Source organism: Brassica napus, chromosome C4 (genome assembly GCF_020379485.1).
Source record: "Brassica napus cultivar Da-Ae chromosome C4, Da-Ae, whole genome shotgun sequence".
Lineage (NCBI taxonomy): Eukaryota > Viridiplantae > Streptophyta > Magnoliopsida > Brassicales > Brassicaceae > Brassica > Brassica napus.
The window spans coordinates 19,699,752-19,718,044 of NC_063447.1; the positions used below are offsets into that span (position 1 = coordinate 19,699,752).

General features: G+C 34.6%; 1 protein-coding gene across 1 annotated transcript; it reads right to left on the minus strand.

Annotated features, from left to right (window-relative positions):
• Positions 1–8,371: 8,371 nt before the first annotated feature.
• On the minus strand, positions 8,372–10,883 carry LOC106363919. The gene is made up of 2 exons (XM_013803577.3): positions 8,725–10,883; positions 8,372–8,591 (listed from the first exon to the last, which is right to left on the minus strand). Exons 1-2 carry the CDS (start codon positions 10,430–10,432, stop codon positions 8,524–8,526), a joined length of 1,776 nt encoding a protein of 591 aa, XP_013659031.2. The 5' UTR covers positions 10,433–10,883; the 3' UTR covers positions 8,372–8,523.
• Positions 10,884–18,293: the final 7,410 nt, after the last annotated feature.

Genomic DNA, 18,293 nt, shown 5'->3' on the forward strand with positions numbered 1-18,293 from the left:
ACTGAGAAATCTAGACACCGGACCTTTATCACGTCTGATATTCGGCTACAAATCAACTAAATGAACCAGAAAATGAAAGAGGAATGGGAAAAGAAACAGGATGAAGCAGAAAAACTTAAGAAACCAAGCGAGGTATGTTCTGAGCTCATCATTATCTATGTTCTTGGTTTTACTATATTGCATACAGACATTGCAGAGTGTTTTTTTTGTGGTCATTGATGCAGAGTGAAGAAGGTGATGGTGGAGTGGAGAAAGAAGTCAACCGTTCAAAGGGTTTGAAGGTATGGAGAAATTAAAAAATTGCCACATTGTATTTTACCTTTTGCAATGGTCGTTGAAAAGTAGTTTTGATATGTGAAAGGGAAATAAAGAGGACGACGACAAAATGAGAGCGACAGCAGCAAACGTTGCTGCTCGTGCTGTTGTAGGAGGAGATGACAGGTTTTTGAAATGGCAATTAATGGCAGAAGCTCATCACAAGTCTGTATCTGAAACTGGAAAAGACGGAAATCAGAAAACTACTTCATGTCGAGGAAGAAACTCAAAGGAGAGACAAGATGGTGGACGTCGGTTTTCCGGACCTGGTGAGTCAATTCTATTTCACCGCTTTTAGCTAAAGAGCTTTTCTTTCCCAAAAATACATTACTCTTTCCCTCAGGTAAAAGCTTTAAGGTTTTGGTTTATACAATAAGCTATGGATTCGTATTTCCAGGTGGTCAAAGATTAGGGAAGAACCAAGGTCCATCGCTTCAACCAGAAGTGGTGAGGACAATCTCGGTGAAGGATGTTGTTGCGGTCCTGGAAAGAGAGCCTCAGATGTCTAAATCCACTCTAATGTAGCGATTAATTCAATAGAAAAGCTTGACTGTCACAGAATCAAATATTATTTGGTGATTACATTTATTTCGATTAGGCAGACATTTTACCCGATATCCGTTGTTGTACCATGATTTGACCCGAGATCACGTCAAGAGAGTTGGTAGGATCGACCAACTTCGTTGGTAGGATCGACCAACTTCGTTGGTTTTAGGATCCACATCTGTAGGATCCATCTGAACCGGATGAAAACTCACAAATATCTGAATTTCTATGTTTTTATGTCTGAATAATTGAATTGGAATTGTACCAAGAAATAAATAGGCATTCAAATATTTAAATATAAAATAATTTTAACATATAAATATAGTTTAATAATTTACTAAAAATTCAAAAGTGTTTAAAACAAATGAATTATCCGAAATTATCCGATATCTTGATATTATTATCTGAAATATTGTAGGTAATTCTTGCTTTATCCAAGAGTTTTATTCTCATAATAAATTAGTGTAATATGAAACCAATGTAATTCTCATGTAACCTGTTAACATGCTAGATGAACGTTTTGAATCATTATTATCAAATATAGTAGATCAATATCTTATGTTTCGAGAAATTTCGGCATTATAGAAAACAGTTTTGGATTTTGTTTGTCTTAACAAAACATATGTTAAAAATGTTGTTATTATAGACATATTTAGTGCGCTTTAGGCGCCACAACACTCCATACCATCACTATCCACAGCCTTAGACCGCCTATCATCGAAAAACTTGAAATTGGACCTCAAATATGCAGCTTGGAGATGGGAGTTGATGATGAACACAGTTTTGTGTAGATTGGTGGAACTAAGAATCAGTCTAGCATTATACTACGCGACGACCAGAAAGATAAATTCTTAAAACTGCGTTAAATTTATGAACTATTTAAAATTTTAGATTAAGTTGAATAACTAATTTTATAACATAGATATAGATACCAAAGTATTCTTTATGATTTATTCTTGGTTTGCTTTTGTTTCTAGGTTTATTTCACGAGACATATGGTAAGAAGATCTCAAGACTTCACAGCGCAAGAAATCATATCTTCTCGACTTATTAGTAGAGCAAGAAGACCACTGTTTATAGTAGGATTCCCTCAAGTATTTGTTTGCTTTTTAAATAAATATATCATTATCTTTTGGTATCATGATGTTCCAATTTTTAATTTTTGTTTTATAAGTCACATATGATTTAAAATCAAACTTGAAGCATGATGCTGATTTAGTGGCGACCCTTGCAACTTCAGCCAATCTTATGGTATCAAATATCCCATCGGATGGACCCTTAGGAGTCATACGCATGGGAAGGATAAATGGAAATTTCATTATAAATTCGACCACAGAAGAGGTAATCTTCCAGCACATTTTCACTATTATCTTCACTCTTTCCTTGTATTTATTTCTCATTCTTCATGATTTCATATATCTGCAGCAATGCTTAAGTGATATCAATTTGTCATATGCTTGTACACGGGAAAAAACCGTCATGATCGATAGAAGTGCATGAAATCAAAAATAGTGATTTATCAAACGGTCTAAAGCTAGCTCATCAAGAGGTGACTTACAAAACTTCTAAGTATTTTTTTTGTGGAACTTAATCTTACTAAGCCATATATTTTTGGTTTATATAGGCTATCAAATGCATTGACAGTCAAGTTAACCTAAGCGAAAATTATGGGAAGAAAAAGAAATTTAAAAGGTTGATGGTGCTCTATAAGAATATCCAGGATCAAATATATTCTTCTACTTTTTCTGGTTTTAAATCCATTTTTACCCATCATAAAGGTTAAAAGGTGTGTAATGTGTTACCTAATTATTTTTTCTTGGGTTCCATCAAAATTTTCTTTTTGAGTAGGATGTCGATAAAAAAAAACCTTCTAATTAGTTTCTTGTTCAGTATGAACTTGCAAGAGCTCAAAATCAGGTTATAAGAAATGCATGGAATGGAAAAATAGAAAAGACAATGGCATATGCTGAATTCGATGCAGTGTGTACTCTAATTTAAAAAGGCTAGTTGAAGTTATTAGGACCGGTGTTCTTGTTAATATGTAGATTTACAATTTATTTGTTATCTCAGACATTTTGTGCAGTAATTATGCCAGAGGAATGCCGTTTCGACTGAAGAAGTCTTTACGAAGTAAGACCCATAAAATGTGAATCTGGTTATTTACGAGGGTTACATGGATCAACACTCATCTCACGTGGAGAGAGAGACACATGTAAATTTTATCTAAAACTTTTTTTGGATTTAATTAGTTTACTATTTTTTTACTCAATTCCTTTTTTTCTTTTAAAAGGTGTTATGCACTATGAAAATTGGTGCCCATAGATATGCAGAAAGCTCAGTGCTCTTTTGCTTCCAAAGAAACTATTAATAGCTGATTATGACTTTTCGACCTTTTGTACAAATCTTGTCATCAGATATCCCCGGCCAGGAAGGCCTGAAATTGATCATGGTATGTTATTCACTTTCCCTTCATGTAACTTTATTTAGTCTCCTATGATTCGTAAAATCATCTGGTATACTTCACCTCACACATATAGTTGGCTTATATGTTGTAGGAATGCTTATTGAGAAAGCGTTGCTTTCTGTCTTTCAATCTGAAAAAGATTTCCCATATATTGTTCACCTTAATTCAAAGGTAAAGTCCTCAGATGGCTATTCAACGATGATTAGTGTTTGTGGAGGTACTGATCAATATGAATGATATACTTGTGATACCTTTTCAATTATTTATTTTTCTCTTTAGTTGTCATCTATTTCAACAAAAAATATGTTTTACTTCCCAAGAAGTATGGTTGTACATCTAATTGAGTTGCTGTTATGGACGTCGGAGTTCCTCTACAATGTCATAGAGGTATCTGTCAGCATAAGTTTATGAATCTATGACACATACTTCTATGCCACTACAAAAGGTATATTTTCAATCAACTGGTCTACAAATTTTTCTTGCTAATTTTTCTGACTTTCATGTCCTCAGATTAAGGATATTAGCTGTGATGCGGAAGTCGGTAAACTGTATGAATGCACAGTAAAATCAATTTTGAAGGAAGGGTTGGTGATTGAGTACAATGGTGGTCGGCATGGCCTACTTCACATTTTTCTGAGCTGTCCACTGAAGAGGTATTTTGAAAGAAAAAGAATGTGTTTAGTAGCACAGAACTAACTGAATATGAGTTCGTTTTCATTTTGATGGGGTGTGTTTTAGTCCAGGTTTCTAAGGTTTCATATGTGCTATCTGTCGGCGAACATATCACATTGAAATGCATCAAAAAAAAATTCAGCAGCATCACTCAGTTCTCTCTAAAGGCAGTGGCATAGAGGTATGTGTCAGCATAACTTTAACTTATTCAAAATCCTAAACCTGTGTTCATCAACAAGGAGTGAATCACAGCCTTGATGTACAGTCTTAATGAGTCTGATCTTGTCAATTTTGGTTCACTCTCTGGTTTATGGACATGCAATTACCCATAATGTGAAAAATCTTCCTGAAGAGCGGATCTCACGATTATGAGGTTCATAAGCAGGCCGGTGGATTGAGAAGAAATTTCCATTTGAAGAGATTTTTGAATCCCCATCTTCATCTAAGGCTTTGGATGTGACAGTGAAGTTGATGTCGATACCCGCAAGAACCTTATGTAGTCTTTGGAAGGCTGCAAGAAGATGAGCAGATGTGAGGATTTTAATATGGATATGAAAAATATAAAATTTGGGTTTTTATCTATCTGCTAAGCAAATTAAAACATAAAAGTAAATAAGAAAATAAAAGCATAAAAGAAATCAAAAAACAAACTAAACGTAGAATGTAAGTACGCAAAAAGATAGAAACTTTGGGAAGTTTGTTAACAATATGATGATGATATGGGATGCAAATATTGTTTTGGTACGAAAGAGACTAACGGTTGCAACTATGTGATAATTTAGTTCAAGAAAGTATAATCCATTAGTTTAGAGATCTTAGGAGTAAGATAAGCCACTTTCATGGTCATATCTCATCTTTTAACCAACTCAAACATCTAGAGTTCTCACAGTTAAAGGTGATCATTCTCTCACAAGGCATTAAAATCCATATAAAGATAGAAACTTTGAATGAAAACTCAAGAAAACTAAATTACTATTCTAAAGGTTCAACCTTTTTCAAACCTTACTCACACCCCACTTGAGACTCTACTCACTTATGGCCATGAAAGCGACCATATTGATGTAGAAATCAAGTGGAATGACTAAAAATGCAAAGAAAAAGAAGAAATCAAAAGAACAAAAGAAAGGAAGCTTGGATCTTTGTTCATTCGATGAGAAGATAGGCTTCTTACAGGAATGATCGATGACCTTCACTTTCTAAAGTGAATTGCAAAATATAAAATGTATAACCTAACCATGCTTCATGTTGGAATCTGGTCAAAATTGGGGGATTCAATACTTGCAGCATAGTTTAGGAGCAAACCCAAGGGAGGCTTAGATATTTACTCTAAATGGATGGTTTTCATAAGTTATAGGATAATGGTAGACAATCATAAACATAAATAAGAGGCTAGCTAGATGCATTGGATTAACTTGCAACTACCTAACCTAAGAGGAAAATATTTAAATATAAGATTGCATTAAGGAAAATAAATGAATAGAAGTTAAGATCAAGTTGCTAAGTTAACACTTATCGAATAATTATTGTCACTAGAATTTTATAGCTTTAAAGCTTCGTTCGAAGTTCTTAACAATTTATTCTGTAAATTTCGTTTGCCAAGATAAATATTAGTATTGCAGAGTCTGAACTTTGGCTCTAGACAGTCTTGAGTTGTAGCCCAAGGCACCTTACTTGAATATATCGACTTTTATGACTTGTCATCAAAATATTGCGTTTGCTAATAAAACTTAATTATCTCCTTATAGAATAGAAGCTTAGCAGTTTGATAAATCGCGACAAGACCGTGACGGCGCAAAAGGAGTAATCAAACACAGCTTATTTCCTTTTGAATCAAGCTCTCCAAATAGCTCTATCTGTTGTTAGTTATCCGTTACGGTGTCACTTTAATCACGCCAACAAACGGTCACATCATCATGCCGACTTCGTCAGCACGTTCTTCTCATCAACAGGATGATCGCATCACCACAATGATCACGAGAACATGCCAATCAACAAAACATCTCAACGCGTCGATTTCATCAATGTCCACTCATGATGGTTTGATTATGATAGTTCTCTTTATGATGATGTCTACGAGACTTGTCCTTGGCAGTTAGTCAATTGACGCTTCATCCATGGCGGTTCATTTGGACGGTCAGTACCGCATGCAAACTTGTCATACATGTCCACTCATGATGGTTTGATTATGATAGTTTATGATGATGTCTACGACCACTTGTCCTTAGCAGTTAGTCAATTGATGCTTCATCCATGGCGGCTCATTTGGACAGTCATAACGCTGTCCACACAGTCCGTTCACGCAACCTTCCAAAGTAAGAAGTGTGATTAGAATAAGAAGCATGTCCACGACAGCTTGGCCGCGATAGTCCATTTACGACACTTAGTTTTTGACGGCTTAACTATGACAGCCCGTTCATGGCGACATGTCTATGACATGAGTATGGTAGAGTACCTCGCTTCGAGAGACGTTTCGCTGAGCTGTTTATTCTTAGAACCCTTTATAATAAATTCATTAAGATTGGTTTAGCCTCTCACAAATGAACTGGGAGACTTATTGTTAGAAATGTATTACATCCCTCGACAGATCCATCAATAAACAGACCTCGGCTCAATATCTCGAATTCGGCTAGAGCTTTATGCCGACCTAGGAGCATAATCGGAAGATTTATTGAGTATATAAAGAGAGGCGGTTAGTTGAGGAAATTACAATCAGAAACACTTGAGGAACACATCATAGAAACTAGGGATTTCATTATTCTTATTGTTCTTGCTTGTGTCTTGCATTACACCGCAAAACTCACTCAATTCTTCTTGTACTCACATCGTGATCATTAATGAACACATTCCAGTCTAACGCATCTCAGAATTTCTGTATTGCACAGTTTTCTTAGATGGTAGAATTTGGTCCTTAGAACGCGCGAGTCATCAACCCAGTCGGGTACATGGTTTTGGTCTGGAGCCTCAGAGATATAATCACAAACTTTAAATATGCATCATAGTCGCCATGACTTCATTATTCTTATTTATACTTCCTGTAAGAAATTATAAACATATATGTTAGTGCAAAGATGACACCACAATAAGATAATGCAGAAGATAAATCAAGAGACAAAATATATACAAGTAACCAACTATTGTTTTATTAGAAATCACCTAAACAATCTATTACAAGACTTGCTTATCAGCTTTACACAGTTTGTTAACACCCTAACAGCTGTTACTGAAAGATTCGTAATCTACCCAAATTTGTCTCTCTGTCGTCAGTACTTCAGCAATTGGTTCATCACGACCCAAGAACACCCCTATGGGATTTTCACCATTCTTCTATAATAATAGTCAGTGTCTTATGAAATACACACGACTCCATAGCTATTTTATAGTGATCTCTACATTCCTGAAACCCTAGACTCCAAGGAACATGGATATGGACAACTTCCATATAATAAGTACACTTTCCTTTTCTTGAAATGCACTTATTCCTTAAGGCATAAATTTGCTTCCCAAGTTTATCTCTTGTCTTTTCTCCATGGTATAAACTTGCTCCTCAAGTTTATCCCACGCCAGCTCAACATCTTGCGTCCACATGGTCTCTACCACTCCGCATGCCTTCTGGTTCACTCTCTGACACACACTGCCTCAACAATTACTTCAACGACTACGTCAAGACATAAATCCTCAGTTTATCCTTCTGCATCTCAGCATATCTTGCATCCACATGGTAACCCACCACTCTCCATGCCTTATGTAGTAACGACTAAGTCATCCAGTATCAGTGACTTCGTCGCGTAGTTAATCACGAAAGACTATTGACATCTACAGCTCCACTTGCATCTTCGATATGGAATTTAGTCCAAATAATATACGAAAACTCGTGAAATTGTCTACACTAAACCATGCATACAAGTAATAGAATGATCACGCGGACCTCAATGTGGTTTTGTGGTCCTCCCCACCATCTGCGGTTTACACCTTTCCCATTTAACTTCTTCACATAAATAAATACTCATTTCCACTTAATCCAATGGCAGCAAACACAACGTAGTATTTTAACCCATAAAAGAAAACAATGTTGTACTTATACGAACCATAAATATATTAAAAATACGAATTCAAATATAGTTTTTATAGGATTTCACAGTAAATTTGGAGAACAATGAAGGCGTGATCTTATTATATATATTACGAAAAGATCTTTTCATACTATAATAATATACTAGAAGAAAACTCACTTTGAAAAACTTTTCACACTAATATTAGTGGGAAAGAATAATCAAAACTTACACCAAAGACTGCTGATAATACAAGAACATGTAATTTGACGATTGTGCTTGTGCCCTTGTTTTGTCACCATCCAGTTTAAACTCGCATAATTCATGTTGTTGAATAAAAAAAAGATTACTACTCTGGTGATAAACTCTTAAACATTCTGATACATATCCATCACAAAAGTACTAATCTTTCTAATTTAAAACCAAAAGGAAAAAAAATTAATTTGCTTATGAGATAAGGGTCACTAGATAGATTCATCAGTCCAAGGGATCAGGTTTCTTCATTTCCTTCGTCTTCCCGGGTTCTTCTGTTATCGTGGATAAGCCTAGAAAACAAATGAATTTAAGTCATCAAATTTTAATTTTTTTCTATGTAGGAAAGATCAGAATTTTTTTTTATTCCGATAAGCATAAGAAACTGAACATAAAATTCTTTAACCCATAATAAATTGAAAATACCATGATTTTTGTCCTTGACCATCATCTTTCGAAGCCTCGTTTCTCTAGCCTCTTCAAACAGCCACGTTGACTCTATCTGTTTGCTGATCATTTGAGCAGCATGGTAAGGGATTTTGCCACAAAAGGACCGGACATTAACGAACATAATACAGTCCATCAAGCTCTCTCTTGAAAGCCCTTTGATGTCATAAGCTCTTGACCTTGTCCAGAGACTCTTACCATGCGAGTTCACAGGTTCAGACAAGCAAAGAGCTCTTGTGCAATCACTTATGGCCGCGTCTGCATCTCCAATAAGCAAGTAACACTCTCCTCTATCGCTATATAGACTCATTCTCTTTCTCCTAAGTTTCAAAGGGCATAAGCCTATTGCTTCGTTGTAGCATTTAATAGCTCCGTCTATGTCTCCTACACAAAGCAATTGATTTGCTTGCTGCTTAATCAAATTAACAACTACACTAGCCTCTGCCAACTTTTCTTGATTATCTCCCTCTATATACTTTCTCCTCTCTACTTTAATCCTCCATATTTCTTTCAAAGCCTTTTGGGCCTTGTATGTGTAAGCACAACCTTTCTTTTTATTGTTATCCATTAGAAGAACCCTAGTTATCCTATCACCTAGGTTTGTTCTATCATTAAGAGCTTTAAGCTCAACTAGGTCTACTAGATAAAGCAATGATGTCTCTAAGACTTTGTACCTAGTTTCTTGGTCTTTAAGTAGAAGCAATAGACAATCTATACCCATGTATTGCCAATCATCAGAAGACCGGGAGAGATTGCACAGGCTCAATATTATTTCTCTGGAATTTGAAACATGTCCTCGCCCTTGTTTGCTATAACAAAGAATCCGGATTAGCCCGATGCTCGCAGGAGAAGTGTGGTTAACCAATCCACCCCACATTTGGCTAAGCTCCTTGAGAAAGTTTTTGTTGCAAATAAGAGAAATAAACATTTTCTTGTAGGCAAAGCAACTGAGTAAATGAAGTGACCAACATTGGAGTTGGCTTGCCCATTCCTCAGCTTTTCTGTCTTCCATCTCTAACCCTCCAAGTCCTCTTGTAAGCAAGTCACAATGATATCTCACTCTTCCTTCTCTTTCTTGAACACTCACAAACTCTGCGTACACAACATGTACACATGTCGTTGCAATGTCCATGGCTAATCTCATCACTTCATCCTCGTAAGCAGCCACTGCCTCAAACGTCATCTCATAGCTAGCCAAGTGACCTAACGCCCTAACGACCACTCTTTGCTCGACCCAACTCATTTTCCCTCTCATAAGCTCCACTAATGGAGCTATGACACCGGACTCCACAGCTTTCACAGCAAAGTCAGGCTTCTTCATGGTGTAGGATCCAATGATATGAGCTGCGTAGTATGGAACATACACATTTTGACCAGTCATTACCCATTCCGCATCCTCAAGACTTTTCTTCAACAACTTTGCCATGCACTCGAAGACCCCGAGAGACGGTAACTCGGGGTTCTCGGGGTCGGCCATGGCGAATCTCCAGATGAAACTGAGTGTGAGAGCGAGCTCTGTGTCGTCTCTGGTCATGTGCATATCACTAAGAGATAACTCTAACCATGCTTTTCTAACACAAGGGTCTTTTTCTTCCATGATACAAAAGAAACAACACGGGGTGAAGCCGACAACAGCGTGGGACCTCCTGGCCATCTTGTTTGTACCCTTGCAAGAGAAGTGGTCCATGATAGATCTGTGATTTTGTTGATGTTTTGGCTATTTTTTCTGATTTAAGAAGGTTTAATACAAAAAGGTAAAATAGGGTTTGTATGTGATCCAGGTGGATGCAGATCAAAGTGGGAGTTTTTTGTTTATTTGAAAAGTGAAACTAAAGTGGCCTAGTGACGTGATGACATCTAGCGGCCGCATGAGAAAGTGGAATGCAAAATTGTCCTTTCCGTTTAAACAATTCAAAAAGTTGACTAACAGTTTCATAGTACAGTCATTTTACTGGCACTCTTGCGAAAGATATCTAAACAGATGATACGGCATGCCTGGTGCATATACATAATTGATTGTAGAAATGTTAAAATTGTGACAATCCGTCCCGCGGACCCAGCTTATACGACACTGATTGTAACCCCTCATATCATATGTAAGCCTTCAGTGATTCTCCTATATAGGTTATTGATGCGATTGACGTTTCTCAAACCCAGGACCTCACTTTTTAACAACACTCCTACATGACGAGTTGTCACCAATTGATCTGCATGTCGATTGGTGACAACTCGTCCTGTGGGAGTGTAGTTAAAGGGTGAAGTCTTGGGTTCGAGAAACGCCAAGCGCATCAATAACCTACATGAGAGAGACAGTAAAAGCTCACATGTGAGGGGTTAGAGTCGGTGCCCTACAGGACTGTGAGCCTTGATCTGCGGGACAGGTTATCACAAAAAAGTCAATTTTTATTGTAACAACATGTCCCGTGGACTCCACCCGTCCCGTGGACCCCAGGCTGGCCCTGCAGAGCATCGATCCCAACCTCTCACTTATGAGCCCTCACCGACTCCATAATTAGGTTGTTGGTACGATTGGCTTGCGTCCCTCAAACTCAAGACCTCACCCTTTAACAACCCTCCCACAGGAAAAGTTGTCACCAATTGACCTGCAGAATTGTAACATCCCGAGTTGTGATTATATAGGAAGGCTTAAGAGAATTGATTTGGCTACCTATGTCACCAAAGTTGATTTACATTTTCCGTCATAAATCCGTTAAGAACTCTATAGTTAAGCGTGCTTGAGCTGGAGTAGTGCAAGGGTGGGTTGACCTATCGGGAAGTGATTCGCGATACCGTGTAAGTGAGGCCAAAGCACGGGGAAAGGTCGGATGGTGATTGCAGGGTCAGTAAACATGATTTCGAGCCTTTGGAAAATTAACGCACCAACCGTTGGAACGGGATGGGCCGACGGGCTGAGAGAGCGGGTGTAGGTGACCGATTAGCCGTGGGTGGTCGGGGCATTATAAGTGGTATCAGAGCTGGTTAGTCATCTCGGTTCTGACTCGAAAGGCGTCTTGAGACCTGTCGTGGAGCGCAACGAGGACGTTATGTTCTTTGAGAGGGGGTGAATTGTAACATCACGAGTTGTGATTATATAGAAGGGTTTAAGAAAATTGATTTGGCAACCTATGTCACCAAAGTTGACTTACCTTTTCCGTCACACATCCGTTTAGAACTCCAACGTTAAGCGTGCTTGAGCTGGAGTAGTGGAATGATGGGTGACCTATCGAAAAGTGATTCGCGATACCGTGTAAGTGAGGCCAAAGCACGGGAAAGGTCGGGTGGTGATTGCAGGATCAGTAAACATGATTTCGAGCCTTTTAAAATTTTACGCACCGACCATTAGAACGGAATGGAGCTCACAGGTCGAGAAAACGGGTGTGGGTGGCTCATTAACCGTGGGCGGTCCATAAGTTATAAAAATATTACGTGTACTTCAGTAATATTACACATACACATGTTGGAACTTAGAAGACACATAAGGTCTGAGAGACTAGGTTGCACCATCCAACATACTAGATCTTATACTAGAAAGAAATTGTAAGTTGTAGGTGAGAATGCATTGAAAAGGTTAGCACACACCAACATCTCAGCTTAGAGTCTATTTCTTCTCTCGTGTGTTCATCCATTGAATTTCTCAATGACAATAGGTGCTAACATTTTTATCAACGCTAACCATTTCTTCTAGTCAAATACCAAAGTTCCAGTAGTTGTATATTCTGAAGTTCTAATGTACCATCAAATATATCCAATACTCAGACTTGATCAAGTCTTCTTTGTTGCAGAGAATAATCAACTTATGACGTTAAATTCTCATGCTTGTTTTTCTGCATCTGCACCATCCAATTATCGTGATCATAAAAGAGGACGAGGAATAAGATTACGTCTATATGGTGAAAGAACAATTAAAAACTTGAACTAAAATAAAAGTCGTCGGGATACTAAAAGCAAACTGAAATTTTGGTTATATATGTGGCATGAAAGAACATTGGGTACGTATATTTCGTACAACAAAACAAATAACTGATTTGTATCGAGAATCATTAAAGGAAAAGGCAAAAGAAAAGAAGTGAAACACATGATTTTTAACGTTAAAACCCATAAACTAAGTTTTTTTCGGGTAAAAAAAAACCTCAAATTAAATATTTACCGCGAAAAAACCCAAACTAACTTAATGTAATGAATTAAAACCCCTTTGTCTACAGTGTCTGTCAAAAAACTACTACGACCAGAAAATCTTTAGTTTGGGGTTTTTACACTAACTAAACATAGCTGATGGGTTTTACCATTCATAATCTAATAAATTCAAAACAAATAAAAAATATAATAAAATTATCTAAAAGTAACTTAATTTTTCAAAATTAGCATTTTAAGTTTTTTTATAAATATATGAGTCTGATTTTTTTAAAAATCAATATTAAATACGTATTAATTAATAATGTAAAGAACCAGAAAATATAATAAAAATAATCAAAAATAAATGATTAGAGCCAAAACAAACTTTAATCCCCCTTGAGAACTCAAGCGAGTTTTACGGCGGCCTCTATTTGCTTAAGAGTGGTTCGCTTCACAAGCTTCTTTCACCCCTAAAATAGAGGCCAACGGAAGATCAGCGTCGCATCACTACCAACGAATATCACCTATTCAGACTAAACTTTACTCTATTCACACTAAAATTATAATTGCGGGTTTTAACTCCCACATATAATATAAATTTTTTAAATAAATCTATCTCATCGATTTGTATAATTTATTTAAAGTGCTAGTTTTGAAAATGTTAGTTACTTATTTTTTAGATAAGTAGTTTATCTCTAGTGCCGGTAAAAAGAACCACTACTACTGGTAAGTCTTTAGATATTTTTATTATATTTTTTGATTTTTTACGTTTTCAGTTTATACATATATATGTTTATTTTAAAACAAATCAAACTCATCTATTTGCATAAATTTTTTAAATGCTGATTTTGAAGATTTTAAGTTACTAATTTTAATGATATTATATTTTTATATGTTTATATTTTTACATTTTTTGGATTTTTTGGATTTTTAGATCTTTAATAGGAAAATCCGTCAACTATGTTTAGTTAATATAAAAACTCTCAAACTAAATATTAAGCGGTAGTATAGGTAATTTTTACCGGCACTGTAAACAAGCGGTTTAATTCATTAAATAAAGCTAGTTTAGAGATATTTCCATTAAATACTTAGTTTGAGGGTTTTTATCTGAAACAAACTTAGTTGATGGGATTTAACGTTAAAAATCATGAAACAAACTTCACCTCTAATGAACTCAGACCATTTTTTCATGGCTTGAATGATGATAATCATCTTGATGTTTTAAATTTTGTTGGTTGATCTAGAGAATATAAATGAATAATATTGATGTGGTATAATAGTTATCTTCCTAAAAAGATAAAACTTCATATTTTATAACATATATATATATATACCTTTTGTTGTGAAATAATATTGTGTTTAATGGTTACATTAATTCATATTTTGTGAATATTTTAAATTGGAAAGATATTAGCTTTTGAGATTGAAGATGAAGATATATGTTCGGCAAATAGTGTTTCATTGCACATGATTATTAAAGTAAAAAAATCTCTCATGTCTCAAAATAAAGATTATGATGGAAACGTAATTACATATCCGGTGATTCAAAAGTTATTATGGATTTCCGAAGAGTCTGGTTTTCAATGCTAAGGAGAACCAAATTTGAATAAAATGATGCATTATATTCCTCTTGTGATGAATAAAAATGGCACTGAATACTTTTCATTATATCAAAGAGGAAATACATATTGGAAAAATTGAAAATATTATCCTCTAAATTATATTGAACAAAAATAAAAAATGAATGAGTTTTATGAAAGTAAACCTAAAATTTTCTAGTACATTGGTATGAAAGGCTAAAACATCGTAATTCAATTATAATAAAATACAAGTGGCTACCTATCGAAAAATCATATATATTTTCAATAGGGGAGTTTTCATGAAGTGCATGTCGACACGAAAAACTCATGAATATGCTATTTGCTAATTGAGAATAAACAGATATGTGGTGATATGTGTTGGCTAAGTCATCTACCGTTAAAAATAAATATCTAGAAACTAATTGTTAAAATTGTTTCAGAAGAGCCATATAATGAATTAATAAGCTATGCTACCATATAAGTTTGATATGTGAGTTCTACAAAAACAACATATATATGAAATTTTCAGATATTAGGAGATTAGAGAAGCAAAACACTCCTAAATAATGAGATTTCCAAGAAATATATTATTTCGGAAGAGTACATGATAGAAAGACATGTATAAAAAATGGTTTTTGCACTAGATAACAATAGGAAGAAGTATAATTAGGTAAATGGACATTGCACTGTTGATTTTCTATAGTTCCAGTATTAACCCTATTCAAACTTGTAACTAGAGACGAACAATAGGCCTCACACAACTTCTTTAATTCTCTTTCATGCACGTTGGTGAATTAATGATTATATTTTTTGAAACAATAAGAAACATAATAGTCATTTGGCTGCAAAACCCCAAAAAGTTATCTAATCTCCAGATCTAAACTGTTATTTCCATTTTTAATCTCATTTTTTATTCCGACTGAAACACGTTTTCTCTTCCATACCGATATGGATGATTTTGATTTGCATACTTTCCAGAAGATTTAGTAGGAGAATCCGAAATCTCAATTCTAGATCTGCGAATGAGGACGAGATACAGTATCTGCGAGAATCATCTTTCGGTAAGATTGTTCTTATTACCGAAAAACTCGTGTTTTCAGGTAGATTCGCAAGATTCTTACTATCTTGGTTTCTTTTCTTGCTTTAAACATAAAAAATATAGTTGTGGGGATCACCATCTCCGCCTTCACTCTCCCTTCCTTGAGAACGCGGTGGCGTGTGTACTCACGCTACTCAATCTCTGCTTGATGCGCATGTTTGGCTCCATTCGTTTATTGGAAAGATCATAAGAAAGAGGAAGAAGTGTGGAGAGAAAGTAGAAGAATCATCATTATTGATGTAAGAGAGGAAGAAAAATAAGGTCTCTTTTGAAATCATCAAAAGCTTTCAAAATCATTATCAATACATGGTTTATCCAGTATAATCATTATATATAATTATCGAATCACATAACTATATCTGGTTACACCATAATTTATCCAGTTATATTCAATGTCTCGATTTTGTGCATTGGGTTCTAACACGCCTAGATGGTGAATTATTCTATATAATGCTAGCCATTAATCATGATTTATAGAATTATATTTTCAACGTTAATTCAATACTCATTCATCCATGTGTGTTAATCTAATACCCTACATAAATGTTCTTACACGACCGTGTGGTTCGTTTCAAATGGTTCTTTTGAAAAATCTAGTAATTTATAACTTTAGAGCTTGTATAGTCACTGTGGAAATAGGTTCGAACAAACGAGTACATTTCTAATAACAACCGGATAGAGGAATAGATACCTGGATATTCAACATATATATTTTGAATACTCCTAACTTCAAAATATACCACGTCACGCAAATAAGTATATAGATTTACATGATGAATAACCAGATTTTTTACCGTATATCCGGTAATGTTAATCAATTTATACATAAAATTTACAACAATAAAATTCATTGCTATATTACTGTAAATTTCTCTGTATTACCTTTTATTTATCCGGATAAAGTATGAAATCTTTTTTAAATATAATTTAGTCAATCATATAACCCGTTATTATTTAAAAACCGGATATAACATCAAATATTCGGCTAATACACATATTAGTGTATTAATATTCTTGGATCACCCTAAAAATCATTTGAAAGGAAAATAAACCAGAGCAATATTAGTTCTTAACCCAGGAGTTTTTCTGGCTTTTATTTTCTAACATGGCAGTGATATTCAGAAGAAATGAGTTTAGGTACATCAATACTGTCACCATTGATGCTAAGGAGCTATCCCACAGATTTGAGATGACACAGTGTCGTTGTCGTTGCGGAAGTAACAAATGATATTTTGTTTATGTTGTGTGAACAGTTACCAACTAGAAGAAGCTTCTGAGACCACTGTGATTTAATCAAGAGACTCTGAACCTATTATGATGTACCCCCAACCTACAATCACCGATGAACGCGAAAAACTGTTCCATCAAATTTTTTCTTTCTTTCATGGGGGTGTTTTATTGTTGTAACTGCTGCTTTTGTTTCAATTCTTAAAAACTAGTTTTTGTATTTTAATCTCTCCAAATACATCTAATAAAACATGCTTGACTGTTTAATTTTGTGAAAACTGCTAATTAAACTTTGAATTAACATAACACAATACCTATTTCTTTAAAAATATCCGCACAATTTTATGCAATTTTTTACATCATAAAGTCTTAATCCTAATACTATTTAAATGCTTCAAAAATCATAAATAAGAAACTGATTCTCATATATCTAAACTATTAAACTATCGACATCAATACACAATATCAGTCAATTATTCATTCACATAAAATCTTTTTTATTCATAAAAAAATATCTTTTTCCTTGGTAGGAAAACAATTTCTATGACTTCCATCCGAAAATTTCATTTTTCTTTAGATATATGCATCTAAAATTAAAATAAACATTCTGACGTTTTTGGAAAAAATATCTTAAAGAAGCTGTTTCTATAAAGATGGTTTTGATTGATGATGAGATAATTTTTAAAACTCATATCTTTCAACTTTCACTAATCCTACAATTATAAAAGTCAAAATCGAAGAAGACCATAAAAACTAAAAGTAATGATTTGGTTAAAAAGTTCGAGAAAAATTTGCAAAAAGTTGAATCCAAAATAATTAACACAGTTAAGATCAATTTTTACACTAGATTTTTGAAATAAATATTATGGCCAAGTTGAATATATTGCACAAAAAATTATAACACGGCAACTAAATAATTTATAAATACAACTTTAATTAAAATAACATGAAAATGCATAAACAAATACAACTGAAACTAAAAAAATTATCTAAAATTATTACATTTTGGTTCATTAAAAAGTTTATATCCACACATAGGCGCTGGTGAGTCACCTAGTCTAAGGGGGGGGGGGGGGGGGGGGGGGGGGGGGGGTTGGGTTATTGGGCAAAGAATTCTAGAGGAGTTATTAAATTTTGAGATTCCATTCTTATTGGTTTGTGAATTTTTAAAATTTAAATAGAATCCATTGTTATTGGAGTGATGGTTTTTAAATTCCACTCAAAATTCTTTGTTATTGGAAAAGTTTAGCTTTCATTGATTTTAATATTCTATTAAAATCTATTGTTATTGGGATGTAAATTTTCTTTGTTTTTACTCATAGTACTCAACTTTGAGAATATCATCTATACCCATAAGATTTTTGAAATCAATGTAATAAAATACACTCACATACAAAAACTCAAATTGAAGAATGAAATAATATACAAATCACAATTTTAACATAATACAATTCACAACTTAAAAAAATAGAAAAAAATTAAAAATAGTTTTAAAAAAGCACTTTCGTATTTTTTAATTAAACATTTCA